At 42.4% G+C, this 19,064-nt stretch overlaps 1 protein-coding gene across 4 annotated transcripts in view; it reads right to left on the bottom strand.

Annotated features, from left to right (window-relative positions):
- gria1a (glutamate receptor, ionotropic, AMPA 1a) overlaps positions 1 to 19,064 on the bottom strand; it is a 396,095-nt gene that overhangs the window by 146,799 nt on the left and 230,232 nt on the right. For all 4 annotated transcript variants that reach the window (XM_039775539.1, XM_039775541.1, XM_039775538.1 and 1 more), the window contains exons 6-8: positions 14,821 to 14,982; positions 12,359 to 12,526; positions 7,838 to 7,942 (exon numbers count right to left, since the gene is read on the bottom strand). In XM_039775539.1, coding sequence (XP_039631473.1) covers positions 7,838 to 7,942; positions 12,359 to 12,526; positions 14,821 to 14,982 — 435 coding nt within the window. The remainder of the gene's footprint in view (positions 1 to 7,837; positions 7,943 to 12,358; positions 12,527 to 14,820; positions 14,983 to 19,064) is intronic.

Below are 19,064 nucleotides of genomic sequence, written 5' to 3'. Positions count from 1 at the left end.
TACAACTCGGAGTCCTGCCATGTGCAAAAGTTCACTGATGACACTGCTATCGTGGGCTGCATCAGGAGTGGGCAGGAGGAGGAGTACAGGAACCTAATCAAGGACTTTGTTAAATGGTGCGACTCAAACCACTTACACCTGAACACCAGCAAAACCAAGGAGCTGGTGGTGGATTTTAGGAGGACCAGGCCCCTCATGGACCCCGTGATCATCAGAGGTGACTGTGCAGAGGGTGCAGACCTATAAATACCTGGGAGTGCAGCTGGATGAAAAATTGGACTGGACTGCCAATACTGATGCTCTGTGTAAGAAAGGTCAGAGCCGACTATACTTCCTTAGAAGGCTAGCGTCCTTCAACATCTGCAATAAGATGCTGCAGATGTTCTATCAGATGGTTGTGGCGAGCGCTCTCTTCTACGCTGTGATGTGCAGGGGAGGCAGCATAAAGAAGAGGGACGCCTCACGCTTGGACAAAGTGGTGAGGAAGGCAGGCTCTATTGTAGGCATGGAGATGGACAATTTGACATCTATGGCAGAGCGACGGGCGCTGAGCAGACTCCTGTCAATCATGGAGAATCCACTGCATCCACTGAACAGGATCATCTCCAGACAGAGGAGCAGCTTCAGTGACAGACTGCTGTCACCGTCCTGCTCCACTGACAGACTAAGGAGACCCCAAACTATCTATCTATCTATCTATCTATCTATCTATCTATCTATCTATCTATCTATCTATCTATCTATCTATCCTGCCTACTATGCTAAAATTATCTATCTATCTATCCTGCCTACTATGCTAAAATTATCTATCTATCTATCTATCTATCTATCATGCCTACTATGCTAAAATTATCTGTCTATCTATTCATCTATCTATCATGCCTACTATGCTAAAATTATCTGTCTATCTATCTATCTATCTATCCTGCCTACTATGCTAAAATTATCTATCTACCTATCCTGCCTACTATCTATCTATCTATCTATCTATCCTGGCTACTATGCTAAAATTATCTATCTATCTATCTATCTATCTATCTATCTATCTATCTATCTATCTATCTATCTATCTATCTATCTATCTATCTATCCTGCCTACTATGCTAAAATTATCTATCTATCTATCTATTATCCTGCCTACTATGCTAAAATTCAAATCTATCTATCTATCTATCTATCTATCTATCTATCTATCTATCTAGCCTACTATGCTAAAATTAATCTATCTATCTATCTATCTATCTATCTATGCTAAAATTATCTATCTATCTATCTATCTATCTATCTATCTATCTATCTATCTATCTATACTATGCTAAAACTTATCTATCTATCTATCTATCTATCTATCTATCTATCTATCTATCTATCTATCTATCTATCTATCTACCCTGCCTACTATGCTAAAATTATCTATCTATCTATCTTACCTACTATGCGAAAATTATCTATCTATCTATCTATCTATCTATCTATCTATCTACTGTATCTATCTGTCTGACTTTCTTTCTTCTGCTCACTTAACTATTCACAATTAACAGACATTTTAAGCAAAGGAGGCCCAAACTTTTGCACACACACTGTACACATGGGCCAGCAGCACCAATTCATTTAATTTGCCTATGTTTGGACTGTGGGGGTGAAAGGGGAGCACCCAGAAGAACTTTATGTGGGCGCAGGGAGAACATCCAAACTCTACTCCCAAGATGCAAATCCAGATCTCCTTGTTGCGAGGCAGCAGCAGTACCACTACCCCACCGTACCGCCCGTTTTAGCCTGGCTAGATAGCTCATTGCCTTTTCCCTTATCCGGAGCGTGAGGCCATGAGTTTTCTTCCTCTGGTAGGTGTGATTAAAAGTCTCGCAGTCTCGGTGTCAGGAGCAGTCATCTGTTCACTGCGGATGACATTTCGAAATGGGAGGAGTGTAAGCAGAATTAAAGTGAAGGCTTATTATAAGCTGTGCGCTGACCCCGTACCACCGTCCTTCCCTCTACCTCCCTGCACCATCCTGAACAGAGAAACCCTTTGAGATGCCATGAATGCTGCTTTAGCTTGGCAGGATCAGATGCAAAAGAGCACCAGGTCATCGATTCAATTCCAGAAGGAGCACAGCCCCGAGCGGGCACGGTACAAATCCATTATGCTATCATATAAAAATTCATGGCAAGAGCGTTTCTGTCGGTATATTGTTACATTTTGAATTCAATGTGTGAATTCAATGAGTTTTAGTAATTCCGGACCAGAAAGAATGAACTTTGAACAGCAGCCATTCAAGGTCTTGTGCAATGAATAACACATTTTGATAACTCATCTCAGTATTTTTCTGTAAAATGATATTTATACCATAAACATGTCAGGTCAGGGTGGGGAGCATGCACTGACACAGAGTGTTGCTGCACCCACCACACGACGAAAGAGCTTGGGATCCCAGTTGGTGTCCCCCCAGGCAGACACGCAGTCCAGTCCCACCCTCCGGAAATGACCCTCCATCTGCCGCAGATAGGTATTACCTGGGCGTCCCCTTGGCCTGGTCCAGCTGCTCGGGTCCTTAACAATGACGATCCTGCAAGCCGGATCACCCTCGGGTAATCGCCCCACATGGCTGTAGTGCCGTAACTGATGCTCCCTCACAATGCAGGTCATGAGCCTCATTGGGGACTCCATGAGCAACATAAAGTAAAACCGGCAGTGCCCAAGGATTTTCTGAAGAGACACACATAAAGGAGTCCAGTCTTCATCTCAGGTCACTGGATAACGTCCATGGCTTGCAACCATACAGCAAGACAGGAAGCATCAGGACTCTAAAGACATGGACCTTCGTCCTTTTGCATAGATATCAGGAGTGCCACACACCCCTTTCCAGTGACCTCATGACACCCCCCACGATCCCCCATGTATATTTATGGCAGCTCTGAGCTCAACATATGTAACATTTAGGAGAAACTGGGAAGTGACAACACCCTTCATCAAGTAGGGAAATGCAACCATTCCAGCTAAATAATAACTCGCACGTATAATAATTCTGATTACCGAGTTGTTATTATAATGTGCGTTGAAGTGACAAAATCAAAAATCAAATCAAAAATTAATATGATTCACAGACTGGTCAAGTTGGAGAGCATGCATGCATGTACACACCACACGAAGAAATAGCTCAGGATCCCGGTTGGCACCCCGTCTCAGGCAGACAGGCGGTCCAGTCTCACCTCACCAGAAATGACCCTCTATCTGCCACAGCCCAGTGTTACCTGGGCATCACCTTGGCCTGGTCCAGCCGCTCGGGTCCTTAACAATGACGATCCTGCAAGCCGGATCACCCTCGGGTAATCAAACCACATGGCTGTAGTGCCGTAACTGATGCTCCCTCACAATGCAGGTCGTGAGCCTCATTCGGGACTCCATGAACAACATAAAGTAAAACCGGCAGTGCCCAAGGATTATCTGAAGAGACACACATAAAGGAATCTAGTCTTCATCTCAGGTCACTGGATAGAGTCCATATCTCACAACAGGAAGCACCAGGACTCTAAAGACTTGGACCTTCGTCCTTTTGAATAGATATCGGGAGCAGCACACACCTCCTTTCCAGTGACCTCATGATCCCCCCATGCTCTCCCAGCCCGTCTACTGACTTCATAGGAAGAGCCACCAGAGACATGAATGTCACCGGCGAGGTCAGTAAACCTCTGGGTGAGGTCGACACTCTCTCTACAGACAGACACCCTGCTGATGGCCATGCCCAAGAGGTCATTAAAGGTCTGGATGTTGGTTTTTATCAGGACCCTTGCCAGCCTAGACTCTGTGACTCCTCACTCAGTCTCTCGAGCGCCCCGATCAGAGTTGAGTTGAGTTTACAACATGATTTTGATTCTGAGTTTCTTTAGTAGACAGGTGGCTTCACCTTCACAATTAACAACAAATGACGGAATAGAAAAAAGTAAAGTCTTCATATATTTGCTGTCTGCATGAAAGTTCATTTCTATTTATGTATTTCAAATGACAGATTTATCCACATTTCAAAAATGAAATTAGTGTTATATTCATGTTAATATTAAAATATATGATGCCCTAAACAGTGCCTTTCATATACATTACATTTATCTAACCATCTTGTTTAGTGGCTTTATAGCAATCTATTGTGATGGATGGCACACAAGGGCTCGGATGTGGCAAGGTTCCTAACTTGGGTGAGGGGCCAACCCTTCATAACCATAAAAAGGAAGACAGGGATCAAGAGACAGACACTAAATACCAATGCGGAACTGGGTGCACTGACATCTATCTATCTATCTATCTATTGTCAGAGATGGCTGGGGTGGTGACCCGGCCGGGACACCCAGGAGGACTGGAGGAGGGCTCATGCCTTCCCAGACCATATGGGGGTGACTGCCCTGGTTCCTTTGGGGGCCACGGGTACAGAGCTTTGAAGCTCAACCCTGTAGGGGCCCGTGGTCACCGCCAGGGGGCGCCCCAATGCCTGCAGAGCCCTGGACCTCAGCACTTCCGCCACACCAGGAAGTGCTGGGGAAGAGGAGGACCAGGGACACCCGGAGTACTTCTGGAGGGTGCCGGTGGAAGATTGCCGGGAGTCACCTGGAGCACGTCCAGGGTTGTATAAGTGTGAATATGTTCATACAATGGCTGGAGTCGGGTGGAAGTGGACAGAGTCTTAGAGGAGAGGAAAAGAGGCGTCCTGAAGGAAGGAAAGGCATCGTGAGGGCCTGGACTTTTGGGTGATTGGTGCTGAGGCACTGGGTTGTGCACTTGTAAATATTGTAATATTGGGTGACTTTAAACAATGTCCGTCTGTCTGTGTCCGGGCCAGGTTCCACACTATCTATTTATCTATCTACACTATATTTTCAAAAGTATTGGGACCCCCCCTCCAAATCAGTGAATTCCGGTGTTCCAATCTCTTCCATGGCCACAGGTGTATAAACTCGAGCCCCTCGGCATGCAGACTGCTGGCTTCTATAGCCATTTGTGACAGAGTGGGTTGCTCTCAGGAGCTCAGTGAATTCAAGTCTGGTACTGTGATAGGATGCCACCTGTGCCATAAGTCCATTCATGAAATTTCCTCGCTACTAAATATTCCACGGTCAACTGTTAGTGGTATTAAAACAAAGTAGAATCAATTGGGAACAACAACAACGTGGTGGGCCACGTCAAATCAGAGCTGGGACAGCGCATGCTGAGGTGGGCAGAAGTCACCAACTTTCTGCAGGGTCAACAGCTACAGACCTCCAAAAGCTCAAGAACAGTGCAGCGTAGAGAGAGACCTTCATGGAATGTATGGGTCTCCATGGCCGAGCAGCTGCAGCCAAGCCTGACATCACCAAGTGAAATGCAAAGTGTCGAATGCAGTGGTGTAAAGCCCACCAGACGCCACTGGACTCGAGAGAAGGGGAGACGTGTCCTCTGGAGTGACGAATCACACAATCCAATAGACGAGTCTGGGTTTGGCTGTTGCCAGGAGAACGAGACTCGACTGACTGCATTGTGCCAAGTGTAAAGTAATGGAGGGGGGATTATGGTGTGGGGTTGTTTCTCAGGAGTTGGGTATGGCCCTTAAGTTCCAGTGAAAGGGACCCTTAACGCTGCAGCATACAAAGCCATTCTGGACAATTTCATGCTCCCAACTTTGTGGGACCAGTTTGGGGATGGCAACATGACCAGTGCACAAAGCGAGGTCTATAAAGAAATGGATGAGTGAGGAACTTGAGTGGCCTGCACAGAGCCCTGACCTCAACCCGAAACACCACCTTTGGGATAATTATACAAAATGATTGTCTGTCTGTTATACCTTCATTGTTATCACTCTTTAATTTAATATTGTTCTTTATCAGCATGCTGCTGCTGGAGTATGTGAATTTCCCCTTGGGATTAATAAAGTATCTATCTATCTGTCTATCTATCTAATTAGAGCGGAGACTGCGCGCAAGCCAGGCCTTCTTGTCCAACATCGGTACCTGTCCTCACAAATGCTCTCCTGGTCTAAAATTCCCATAAACACACTTTACACCTCATGGTTGTGGAAAGCCTTCCCAGAAGAGATGAAACTATTAGAGTTGCAAAGGTGGGCCAACTCCATATTAAAGTCTATGGATTAAGAAGGGGATGTCATTAAAGTTCATGTGTGTGCAGAGGCAGGCGTCCCAATACTTTTGGCAGTATAGTCTAATCTATCTATCTATCATATAGTGCCTTTCACATCTATCTATCTATCTATCTATCTATCATATAGTGCCATTCTATCTATCTATCATATAGTGCCTTTCACATCTATCTATCTATCTATCTATCATATAGTGCCATTCTATCTATCTATCATATAGTGCCTTTCATATCTATCTATCTATCTATAATGCCTTTCCTATCTATGTATCGGTTTTAAATAATGTCATTAATCAATCTATCTATTATATAGTGCATTTCATATCTATCTGTCATATAGTGCCTTTCCTGCCTTTTTTCTGGCCTGGAACACCCTTTCAGATTTTATTTTTTTCTCCAGCCTTTGGAGTTTGTTTTTGTTTTTTCTGTCCTCCCTGGCTATCGGACCTTACTCTTATTCTATGTTAACTAATGTTATCTTATTTTAATTTCTTATTTTGTCTCTTATTTTTCTTCATTATGTAAAGCACTTTGAGCTACTTTTTTGTATGAAAATGTGCTATATAAATGAATGTTGTTGTTTCCTATCTATGTATCAGTTTTAAATAGTGTCATTGATCAATCTATCTATCGTCTCTTATATCTGTCTTCCTATAAATTCCAGTAACTATTTTCCGCATATTACGTAATGTAAAATTGGTCTTTTTCCTTTTTTTTTTTTTTTTTTTTTTTGTTTAATGCTGTAACTAGACATGCCCTACTCTGAACCCAGCCGTTATACGCTGTCTTGTGAGATGAGGCGCTGAGCCCGTCCAGGAGGCCGTTGGGTACGAAAAAAATAAATAAAAATCAGCCAATTAGTTTCTTTGGACCAAAGTAAGAAGTTTCTCTTTGCGGCGTGTTTGATTATTTCTTTTGATCTGAACAGCATCCCACTCTTATCACTGCTAACTCAAGCAGAAAGGTAGCCCTCTGTAACGTTGGGCTTTTATCCTCAATTCACATTTTTGCACTGCCATGTCTGTCAGATACGTTTTATTTTTGAGGCCGCTGACATGTACAGCGTCTTATGTAGTCTGGCAGAGATGCAGTTTGATTTCATTTTTGTTTTTGCGCACAGCTGTCTTTTGACTTTAACGCGGTAATATCAATTTGGTTCCTTCATACTTCTAGCTGTAGAATAAACGGTGCCCTGGAGCTGTAACTTAATTGACTTCGGTTGTGTGTGCGTGCGTGCGTTGCGGGCGTGTTGTGCGCGTGCGCGCGCGTGTGTTTTAGCCGGAGTGCTCAAATGTCCCAAGAAATAAAGAAAATAAGCAATGTGAGGACCCAGCCTCAGGCCTGTTTTATCCCTAATCAAACTTTTCAAAATATTTGCTTTCATGCTCCGTCTCTTCACTTTACAAAAACAGGAGATGAAGTGAAAATCCGCCCGGGTTTTCTTGCAGTGGACGCAGGTGCGACAAATGAGTCACGCAGTGGAGCAAATGCGCAGTTTTCCAACTCCCAGCCTGACATTCTCTCGCAGAAGTGGATCGTGTTTCATTAAATAGGCTCGGGGTATAAAGGGCACCATGTGACATAATTAAGCCCCCCATTTCCCATTCTGCCGCAGCCTCCTGTAAATGAATCCCCTCTTCAGTGACTAACATGGACACCACTCAACCGGAACAGTTGCAGAGAAAGGAAAGAAAGAATGTCAGGCGAGCCTCTGAGACTTACCCTTTTAACTCCAATAGGTGCTAACTCCATTACGTTGATGGTGTAATTGGTCCGACGGCCTTTCTCATTGAACTGAATATTTCCTGTCATGCCTTCTATGTGCACCTTCCAGAAAAGAGATAAGAGAGAATTAGATCGGGCCACATTTCATTTGCAAAACAGAAAACCTTAACAGACACATCTAGACTAAAAATGAAGGCAAGGAGCAAAAAGATAAAAGAAGAAAAGAGACACCTGAGACCACCCTCAATTATTCTCGGAGCTTAAAAGCGAAATGCAAAGGTGCTTTCAAGCTCTGAGCAGACAGCAGGATTTCATTCTTGTTCTTTGTCTATTGAATTTAAAAAATATATCAATAATTGAATAAAGAACACACACAAACAGTGATCAGGGAGCTGAGAGACAGCAATGGCGTCCCCGCTGCAGAAAACATATTTCAAAATCACTGCAGTCATACAGTAAAGGTAAAAGCGATTCACCTCTTTGGAAATGTTCACAAATTATTCTTATACAAAACTGAACCACAAAAAAAATAATTTGCTTATTAGAGGCTGATCAGCAGAAAGACACTCTTTAATGGTAAAATGAAAACAGATAACTGCAAAGTTCTCTAAATTAATCCAACTTAGTAAAAGGATACATGTCTGTATGTCTGGGTGTTTGTCAGGTTGCTATGTCTCTGTCATTCCACCAGGTGGCACATTACAAACATTTGTACAAATAAAATACACTACATTGCATTTGTCGTTCCAAAAGATGGTGCATTACACCATACATGCAAATATTAGCACTGCTTTTACAAATCTATTACCAAATCTCAAGTAAGACGGACATATGCTTTGCATTTGTCATTCCAACAGATGGTTCATCACAAACATTAACATGGCTTTTACGAATCGCATACCAAATGTCATATAAGATAGACATATGCATCCATCCATCCATTATCCAACCCGCTATATCCTATCTACAGGGTCATGGGGGTCTGCTGGAGCCAATCCCGGACAACACAGGGTGCAAGGCAGGAAACAAACCCCGGGCAGGGCGCCAGCCCACCGCAGGGCACACATACACACACACCAACAACAATTTAGAATCACCAAGGCACCTAACCTGCATGTCTTTGGACTGTGGGAGGAAACCCACGCAGACAAGGGGACAGGGAGGCAGGCAGGGTGGACCTGGGAAGCGAACCCAGGTCTCCTTACTGCGAGGCAGCAGCACTGACACTGCGCCACCGTGCCCAGACATATGCATTGCATTTGTAATTCCAACACATCGCGAACATCTGTAGAAATAAAATGCATTGCATTTGTCATTCTTAAAAATGGTTCATTACAAGCATTTGCAATAATAAAATGCACTGCATTTATTATTCCAAAAGTGTCTGTGTGTCTATGTATCTGTGAGTTCATCCGGTTCCTATGTCTCTGTCATTCCACCAGGTGGCACATCTCAAATACTTGTAGAAATAAAATGCATATCTCATTTCAACAGATGGCACACCACAAACATTAACACAGCTTTAACAAATCCTATACCAAATGGCATATAAAAAAGACATGCATTGCATTTATCAATCCAACTGATGGATCATCACAACCATTTGTTGTAATAAAATGCACAGCATATGTCATTCCAACAGATGGCGCACCACAAACATTAACACAGCTTTTATAAATCCCATACCAAATGGCATATAAGACAGACATATGCACTGCAATTATCATTCCAACAGATGCTGCATCACAAACATTTGTTGTAATGAAATTCTTTGCTTTTGTCATTTCAACAGATGGTGCATTACAAAACATTTGCTGTAATAAAATGCAAAGCATATGTCATTCCAACAGACGGCGCACCACAAACATTAACACATCCTATACCAAATGGCATATAAAAAAGACATGCATTGCATTTATCAATCCAACTGATGGATCATCACAACCATCTGTTGTAATGAAATGCACTGCATTTGTCACTCCAAAAAATGGCACATAACAAACAATAAGACTACATTTATGAATCTCATACCAAATGGCATATAACAGAGACATATGCACTACATTCATCATTCCAACAGATGGTGCATCACAAAACATTTGTTGTAATAAAATGCACTGCATTTGTTACTCCTAAAGGTGTTGCATCACAAACATTAACGCTGCTTTTACAAATCTCACACCAATTGACTTATAAGAAAGACATATGCATTGCATTTATCATTCCAATAGGTGCTGCACCCCAAGCATTTGTTGTAATGAAATTAATTGCTTTTGTCATTTCAACAGATGGTGCATCACAAACATTTGCTGTAATAAAATGCACAACATATGTCATTCCAACAGATGGCGCACCACAAACATTAACACAGCTTTTATAAATCCCATACCAAATTTCATATAAGACAGACATATGCACTGCATTTATCATTCCAACAGATGCTGCACCCCAAACATTTGTTGTAATGAAATTTTTTGCTTTTGTCATTTCAACAGATGGTGCATTACAAAACATTTGCTGTAATAAAATGCACAGCATATGTCATTCCAACAGACGGCGCACCACAAACATTAACACAGCTTTTATAAATCCCATACCAAATGGCATATAAGACAGACATATGCACTGCATTTATCTTTCCAACAGATGCTGCATCACAAACATTTGTTATAATGAAATTCTTTGCTTTTGTAATTTCAACAGATGGTGCATTAGAAAACATTTGCTGTAATAAAATGCACAGCATATGTCATTCAACAGGATTAACACAGCTTTTATAAATCCCATACCAAATGGCATATAAAAAAGACATGCATTGCATTTATCAATCCAACTGATGGATGTTGTAATGAAATGCACTGCATTTGTCACTCCAAAAAATGGCACATAACAAACAATAAGACTACATTTATGAATCTCATACCAAATGGCATATAACAGAGACATATGCACTACATTCATCATTCCAACAGATGGCATTTGTTACTCCTAAAGGTGTTGCATCACAAACATTAACACAGCTTTTATAAATCCCATACCAAATTGCATATAAGACAGACATATGCACTGCATTTATCATTCCAACAGATGCTGCATCACAAACATTTGTTGCAATATAATGCATTGATTTTGGCATTCCAACAGATGCTACATCAGAAGCGTTTGTAATAATAAAATGTACGCATTTGTCATTCCAAAAGGTGCTGCCTCACAAACATTGACACTTCTTTTATGACTATAATATCAAATGGCATTTAACAGAGAAATATGCGTTGAACTTATCATTCCAGCAGATGGTGCGTCAAAAACATTTACACTGATAAAATGAATTGTCTTTTTCATTCCAACAGATGACGCATCACAGACATTAAAACTACTTTTGCATATTTCATATGAAATGGTTTATAACCAGGACATGTGGATTACATGCCTCATTCCAACAGATGGTGCATCACAAACATTTGTAGTAATAAAATGTTTTGCATTTATCATTTCAAGAAATGGTGCATCATAAACATATGCTGTGATGAAATGCAGTCAGGGGAAGGAATAATGTGATTGTCCAAACAGATTGTCAATCTGAAAATGTATTTTGTGGGCACTTCTATACACGGCTGCTGGATGCGTTTGCAAGGCAAGTACATGCACAGGCTGACAGAGTGCACCGGACATGTGCAGACCCCCAAATCCTTAAGAGTAACCCGCCTAAGGGTTTACATGGTCACATAATAGGACTAATTGAAGAGAAGTCTAGCTCTGGTGATCAAGTTTCTCAGAGCTCAATAACTGGAGTTCTTTCATTGGAATAAGAGTTTACATGGCACTTTAGAAATTGTGTTTCAGTAAATTATTGGGTTATTGAAGAGCATGTGAATTGGTTGGCTGCCTGGTAAGGAAAAAAAAAGGAACAATTAAGCAAATTAATTATATTTAAGGGAAAAACAAGCCTTCTCCTTTAGCAGCGATAAATGCCTACTGATTAAAAAAGTAAAAGGGGCCGAGCGAAAACCTGCATCCACTGCGGCCCTCCGAGATTTGGGTTTGATGCCCCCCAGCTGTGGGCTGTTTAGTGAAACACACCGAATTTGATCACAAGTGCCGGCACAGCACAGAGCAGGAAGATGAATGGCGCCAGCGTGTTTTCAAGCTTTAAGCAAAGGGAATTCAGAAGGCGTTATTGACAAACCGAGAAATTTACAAGAAGACAAAGATTGATTTATTCCCTCGGCCACAACATTTCATGCGGCTGGAAAGACAACATCAGTCTGGCCGATGTTGCGTTACGGGGATTCTCTTTGTTTCAAGTGTATCCCGGGTGACATTGCGAAAGCATCATTTAGAAGTCACTTTTACGAAAAAATAAAAGATCGACATTTGGAAAATTCCTATCAGTGCTTCATATAAACCGAGCCCAAATCAAAGCAGAGTGTATTGAAAAAACAGGCACGTCAAAGACCCCCTTCCCCAAAACGATATATTTATTAGCGCAGGACTACAGAAACCCCAGATGCTCCTTACCTGTTGAAGGGCTCGTTGAATGTCAATTCCTTGACCCCATGGTGCAGGTGGGTTAGCGAGGCAGTCCCCCGCGTTTCCCCTTCGAGAGATGTCGATCCGCTGCTTCCTTAAATTTTGAAAGGCTTCCGACATCACCCTCACGCCGTCATAGGTGAGGGCACCTGTGTACTGTAAAAAGCAAGAAAGGGAGCAGTCAACAAGGTTGGACAACGCTTAGGGACAGTGTAGACCCTCGGGGTCGGAGCTGTGTTTTCATTGCTTGCAGTCGTTCCTTTGGCCTTCAGAGTTTGAAGGTCACTTTCAATACCTTATCCGGAATTTTTGGCTCAATGAGTGTCATCGTGTTGTCACACATAGGAGGCAGTCAATGGGGTTAATCGAACATGCTGGACCGGATAAGGGGATTGTCTCCTCTCCCTACCGATCCGCAAAACCTGCCTAATCTGTCATCCCATTCCCAATCAGACAGAAACTTCCGGTCACTGTCCCGATCCTGATGTCACTTCCTGGTGCAGCTCCAGAGTCCCGCCTCTTCATTCTTCCCTCCCAGCTATTAAAGCCTCCAACCTTCAGACTCAGCAGTGGTCTCCGTCCTTTGTGACTACTCTATTCAATCACCGTGTTTGATTCCTACTCAAATCAAGTATATTTCTCTTGTCGTTGTCTGTTTTGTTACAGTGTCTACCATTTCCACGCATCAATAGCCTTTTTCGGCCATATGGACATAAGCCAGGAATTTAGCAGGAGATGCTCTAGTGAAAGCTGGACATGTCTTCCCTAGGAAACTCAAGCTGGCCTTGGCTTACTGTGGCAAGAAAACGTTTGCGAATCCTTTGGAGATAACCCCATCCACCTTAATAAAAAGATTACTATTGTGCTGCCAAGTGCTGCAGTGCCACTAACGTATCAAAAGCTGATTTCCCCAATTTGCACATGAACTTGATGTTAGCACACTTGCTAGCGTATCTGAAGCCGATTTCCCCAATTTGCACATGGACTTGATGTTAGAACATTGTTCGAACTGCGACATTGAGCCACAAGACTATACATCCGTCTAACTCAAACGGTAGTTATAACAATACTACACGCCGAAACCAATCCAAACCTATCGTAACTGGTCTATAAACATTCTGCGCTCCCCTCCACAACAATGTGTGCATAAACTGATCTCTCACTCTCCCGCTATATCACAATTCTGGGAACTTTTAGACTGCCCCATGTATAGGTTGCATTTGTCATTCCAACAGGTTGTGCATCATCAACATTAATATTGCTTTTATGAATCCCATACCAAATGGCATGTAACAAAGACATATGCATTTCATTTTCCATTCCAACAGATGGTGCGCCTCAAACATTAACACTGCTTTACAGTAATGAATTCCATACAAAATGACAAATAACAGAGACATATGCATTGATGTTTGCAGAGCACCACCTACTGGAATGTATTTTGTAATTCATGTAGTAATAAAATGCAGTGTTTCTGTTCCAACAGTTGGTGCATCACCAACATTAATATTGCTTTTATTAATCACATACCAAATGGCATATAACAAAGACATATGCATTGCATTTCTCATTCCAACAGATGGTGTACCTCAAGCATTAATACTGCTTTTATGAATTCCATACCAAATGGCAAATGACAGAGACCTATGCATTAATGTTTGCTGAGCACCACCTACTGGAATATATTTTGTAATTCATGTAGTAAAAAAACGCAGTGTTTCTGTTCCAACAGTTGGTGCATCACCAACATTAATATTGCTTTTATGAATCCCATACCCAATGGCATATAACAAAGACATATGCATTGCATTTGCCATTCCAACAGATGGTGCACCTCAAGCATTAATACTGCTTTTATGAATTCCATACCAAATGGCAAATAACAGAGACCTATGCATTAATGTTCTCAGAACACCACCTACTGGAATATATTTGGTAATGCACATAGTAATAAAATGCAGTGTTTTTATTCCAACAGTTGGTGCATCACAAATATTTGTAGTAATAAAATGCATTACTAAAAATGTCTCTGATGCGCCAGCTGTTTGAATGACAAATGCTATGAGTATGTCTCTGATAGATGCCATTGGGTATGGGATTTGTAAAAGCAGTGTTAATGTTTGTGATGGACCATCTGTTGGAATGACAAACACAATGCATTTTATTACTACACACATTAGAAAATACTGCATATTCCAACAGATGGTACATTGAAAACGTTAACACACACTATTTAGATTTCAACCTGTCTTAGACAGGCAGCACAGCTGGCAACCATATCTTAAAAGAAAATTACATATTTTAATATAAATTAATATAAATTGCTCCATGACCTCTGTTACAAATTCAATTGCTAGTCTGTTAGACTTCAAGGGTCATTGTTGTTCTCCACAGTGTTCAGTCAATGACACAAATGAAGGGAAATAAATGTGCCAGTGTCTATTCCTTGCCTTTAATCTTTTCCTCAAGTCTCTGGGATGTTCTCTGCTTTCAAAATCCATCCACTGCTGCATGGTCCTGTTGACATTCCGGTCTGTATAATTCACCAACTGAAAGCCTGACACATTGGCTCCGCCATGTCTGAATTGGTTCAAATCGATGTCCAGGAAACCCTGAGAAATTTAACAGCGAAAAGAGAGAAAGGGGAAGATTAGTTTTTTAGAGTACTTATAGCTCAAAGAGTCAACTGCTTTTCATATTATTGATGTTTCCTCTCTTGTGGAAAAAAAAAAAAACATTTTAAAAATCTCTTATTGTATTCTAAAAGTAGAGCTGATCCTTGAAGCATCTGAAATGTTTATAAATGACACTCAAAGACAAGACTATGCCTCTGTGATACATTAAGCTAATAACCCTAAACCAGTCCTAACTGTATCTACTTTTGTAAAGTCAGTACAACCGCTTGACTGCAGTACCAATGTTTTCCAGGTGCAGCAAACTTGTCTTTTTAATCGCTTCTGCACATTGCATAGACGATGAAAACAGTGGGTCAAAGTAAACCCTGTAAAAGGCGCTATATAGCGCCCGACCCGGCACAGACCATGCAGAGGCACGTGTACACAAACACACAGGCTTTATTTTTTCTTCAGCTGTGTGACACGTCTTCCCCGTGCCACACAGCCCAAACACAGTCCCAAAGTACAACACAAAGCACAAAATCAAACCACAATTCTCCACCACTCCTCCCAGGCAAGCTTCGTCTCCTTCCTCCCAACTCTGGCTCTATGAGTGGTGGTGGCTGGGCCCTTTTATAGCCCACCCGGAAGCGTTCCAGGTGATTAACCACCTGGTCCTAATTGCACTTCCGGGTGGGGCTGCAGGCTCGTCCAGCCGGGCTGTGGGAAGCAGGCAGCTCCCCCTAGCGGCCACGCCGGGCCCCAACCAAGCTGTGGAGGACTCCATCTCCCATGGAGCCCTGCAGGTGGTTGGGAAAACACCGTCGGCCAGGGAGGCTGCCACCAAGCGTCCCGGGGGAGGTACTGGACTGTCAATGGCGGCTCCCCCGGAACATAAGCAGCAGGGGCATCCCTGCCGGGCATGGGACCCGGCTGTCCTTCACAACCCCTAAATCCTATTCAGTGGTTTCTTTCAGTAGAAAGGTGTCCAGCCAGACCTTGTTTTTATAATCGTCATTCCTTCCGTAGGTCAGTTTAGTTTGCACTTTTCTGCATTAAACAGCATTTTCTATGTGTCCATTAGTTCTGAAGCTTCTCCGGGAGGCCCCGTTTTTGAGTGTGAAAAATAAGCGCACACCCAAAATCAGGACAAAACATATCACGTTTATAAAATCTGACATAGGCACATTGCAACACAAATCACCGTACATCTTGTAACTGTGCGTCCGTGAAGGCGCTTCAAATCCCGCCCGGTTACTTCCTGGAGCAACCATATATGGAGCATGCTAATCGACTTCATACATATGCAATCACGATGCCGCCCACCTTCTTTGGCTGGTTGCGCAGCCACATGACGCATCCAGTAGCACGAAACAGGCAATGTCATCTCAAAATTATAGGCACTCGAAGAACCTTTAATTGGATTGTCTCCTTGAGATAACAGACTCATTTTATTGAGACCTCGAGAAAACGAAACTTAAGCTTTGCTCCTGGCATCAGGCTCACTTAGATTGCGACAGATATACAGCTGAAGCCTTGCTAACCGTCTTCTTAAATGACGGACACCAACGTGTGCTGCTGCTAGAGTATGTGAATTTCCCCTTGGGATTAATACAGTATCTATCTATCTATCTAGCCATCTATTATATAGTGCCTTTCATATCTATCTATCTATCTATCTATTTATCTATCTATCTATCATATAGTGCCTTTCACATCTATCTATCTATCTATCTATCAATTTTCTAACCCGCTGAATCCAAATAGGGTCACGGGGGTCTGCCGGAGCCAATCCCAGCCAACACAGGGCACAAGGCAGGAACCAATCCTGGGCAGGGTGCCAACCCACTGCAGATCTATCTATCTATCTATCTATCTATCTATCTATCTATCTATCTATCTATCATATAATACCTTTCACTCTATCTATCTATCTATCTATCTATCTATCTATCTATCTATCTATCTCTTTTATATAGCACCTTTCACATCTATCTATCTATCTTATTATTTTCTAAACTAATTCATAAACATATTTCAGCCTGCGTCAGTCATTGATTGAACAAAAATGTGACGTGCTGATCTTCAGCCATTTCAAACAGGACGTGGCTTCGTAGCTAAACATTAAATGTTAGATACAATTATGTCATAATTTCGAGAGCGTCTTTAGTTGGGCTGTTGTGGCTGCCTGGATGTCCTCAATGGATTGAAATCGTTTGCCTTTCACGGTCATTTTCAATTTAGGTAACAGCCAGAAGTCGCACGGTACCAGATCCGGCAAATAAGGTTAACATTTTAACCGATTTTAACATCTGATGGGTGTCCTGAGCTCTTTGCAGTTTGAAACTAAATTTCATCTTTGTGCGTTGCTCGATATCCATTATTAAGGACAAACTTGAAAAACACACTTGAACTCAACAGTGGCTCACAAAGTTCTAGGCTGGACTCGTCAGATCCTGCATTGAATTGTTTTGCGTTGCTCTTGGATGGAGCTCTGCATCAACATCCATCCATCCACCCATCGACTACAGGGTCACGGGGGTCTGCTGGAGCCAATCCCAGCCAACACAGGGCGCAAGACAGGAAACAAACCCCGGGCAGGGCGCCAGCCCACTGCAGGGTGCACACACACACACAGGAAACCCACACAGACACAGAGAGAACATGCAAACTCCATGCAGGGAGGACCCGGGAAGTGAACCCGGGTCTCCTACCTGTGAGGCAGCAGTGCTGCCCACTGCGCCACCATGCCGCACCCTGCATCAACATTCACCGTACATTTTGATCACACCTCGTACAGTAAATCCCGATGTTTGCGTGCGCACATTTCGAGACTCCCTTTTCTGTTCCTGCTATTCCTCCGATTTTAGTGAACTTCACCAGTTTACTGACTGTACCGAAATTAACGTCATTAGTGTTAATCAGAAGGACTAGCAGTCCAAAGAGGGACTCCACGGATGTCCCCATTCCTGTCTTATCTTCACTTTTTGTCTCCTGTTGGGTTAAACAAAACTGTGGTGCCCTGAAATTGGGGGATCTGTGTAGAAAATGTGTTGTCATTTTTTACCTGCTGTGACCGAAATGCCTCCCCATAAACGAAAGTCTGCAATGTGTACTTGAATCACGTCGGAATTGTTTGATTTATAATTTTAAACTGTGAAGCAGACGGGTAAATCGAGGGAAAATGTCTCTTTGGCTCAAACATTATGGAGGGCATGTGATGGTGCGGGATGGCTCCACGCCACCGGTTGCATCCCAGGACCCTCTTGATGCCGATAACGCACCCGAGGGATGAGCCAGCAAATGAGGACAAACATCCATACATAGCAGGGGGTAGACGCAAAAGTGTGTTAATTAAAAACAGTCAAAAACAAGTGTCCGAATAAATGGTGTAGTGCAGATCTTCAATAATTATAAATAAATCTATTATACAGTGGAACCATGGGACCGTAATTCGTTCCAAAACTCTGGTCGCAACCCGATTTGGTCGTGACCCGAAGTAATTTCCCCATAGGATTGTATGGAAATACAATTAATCCATTGCAGACCGTACAAACTGTATGTAAATATATATTTTTTTTAATATTTTAGGCACAAAAATAGTTAATTATACCATAGAATGCACAGTGTAATCTATACTAATAAAAGGCAAAGCCCTCACTGACTGAATGACTGACTGACTCACTCATCACTAATTCTCCGAAACCGATGTATGTACTTATTTCGATGGTATGACGCCACTGTCGGCCGCCATATTGAACTTTCCAACGTCACTAATTCTCCAACTTCCCGTGTAGGTAGAAGGCTGAAATTTGGCAGGCTCATTCCTTACAGATTACTTACAAAAGTTAGGCAGGTTTCATTTCGAAATTCTACGCATAATTGTCATAACGGTCGACAACGTCCGCCATGTTGAACTTTCTTATTTATGGCCCCATCTTCACGAAATTTGGTAGGCGGCTTCCCTGCGCTAACCAAAACCGATGTACGTACTTATTTCGATGGATGATGCCACTGTCGGCCTCCATATTGAACTTTCCAACATCACTAATTCTCCAACTTCCATGTAGGTAGAAGGC

The sequence above is a fragment of the Polypterus senegalus genome, chromosome 13, assembly GCF_016835505.1.
Source record: "Polypterus senegalus isolate Bchr_013 chromosome 13, ASM1683550v1, whole genome shotgun sequence".
Classification (NCBI taxonomy): Eukaryota; Metazoa; Chordata; class Cladistia; order Polypteriformes; family Polypteridae; genus Polypterus; species Polypterus senegalus.
This window is presented reverse-complemented; position numbering and strand designations above follow the sequence as displayed.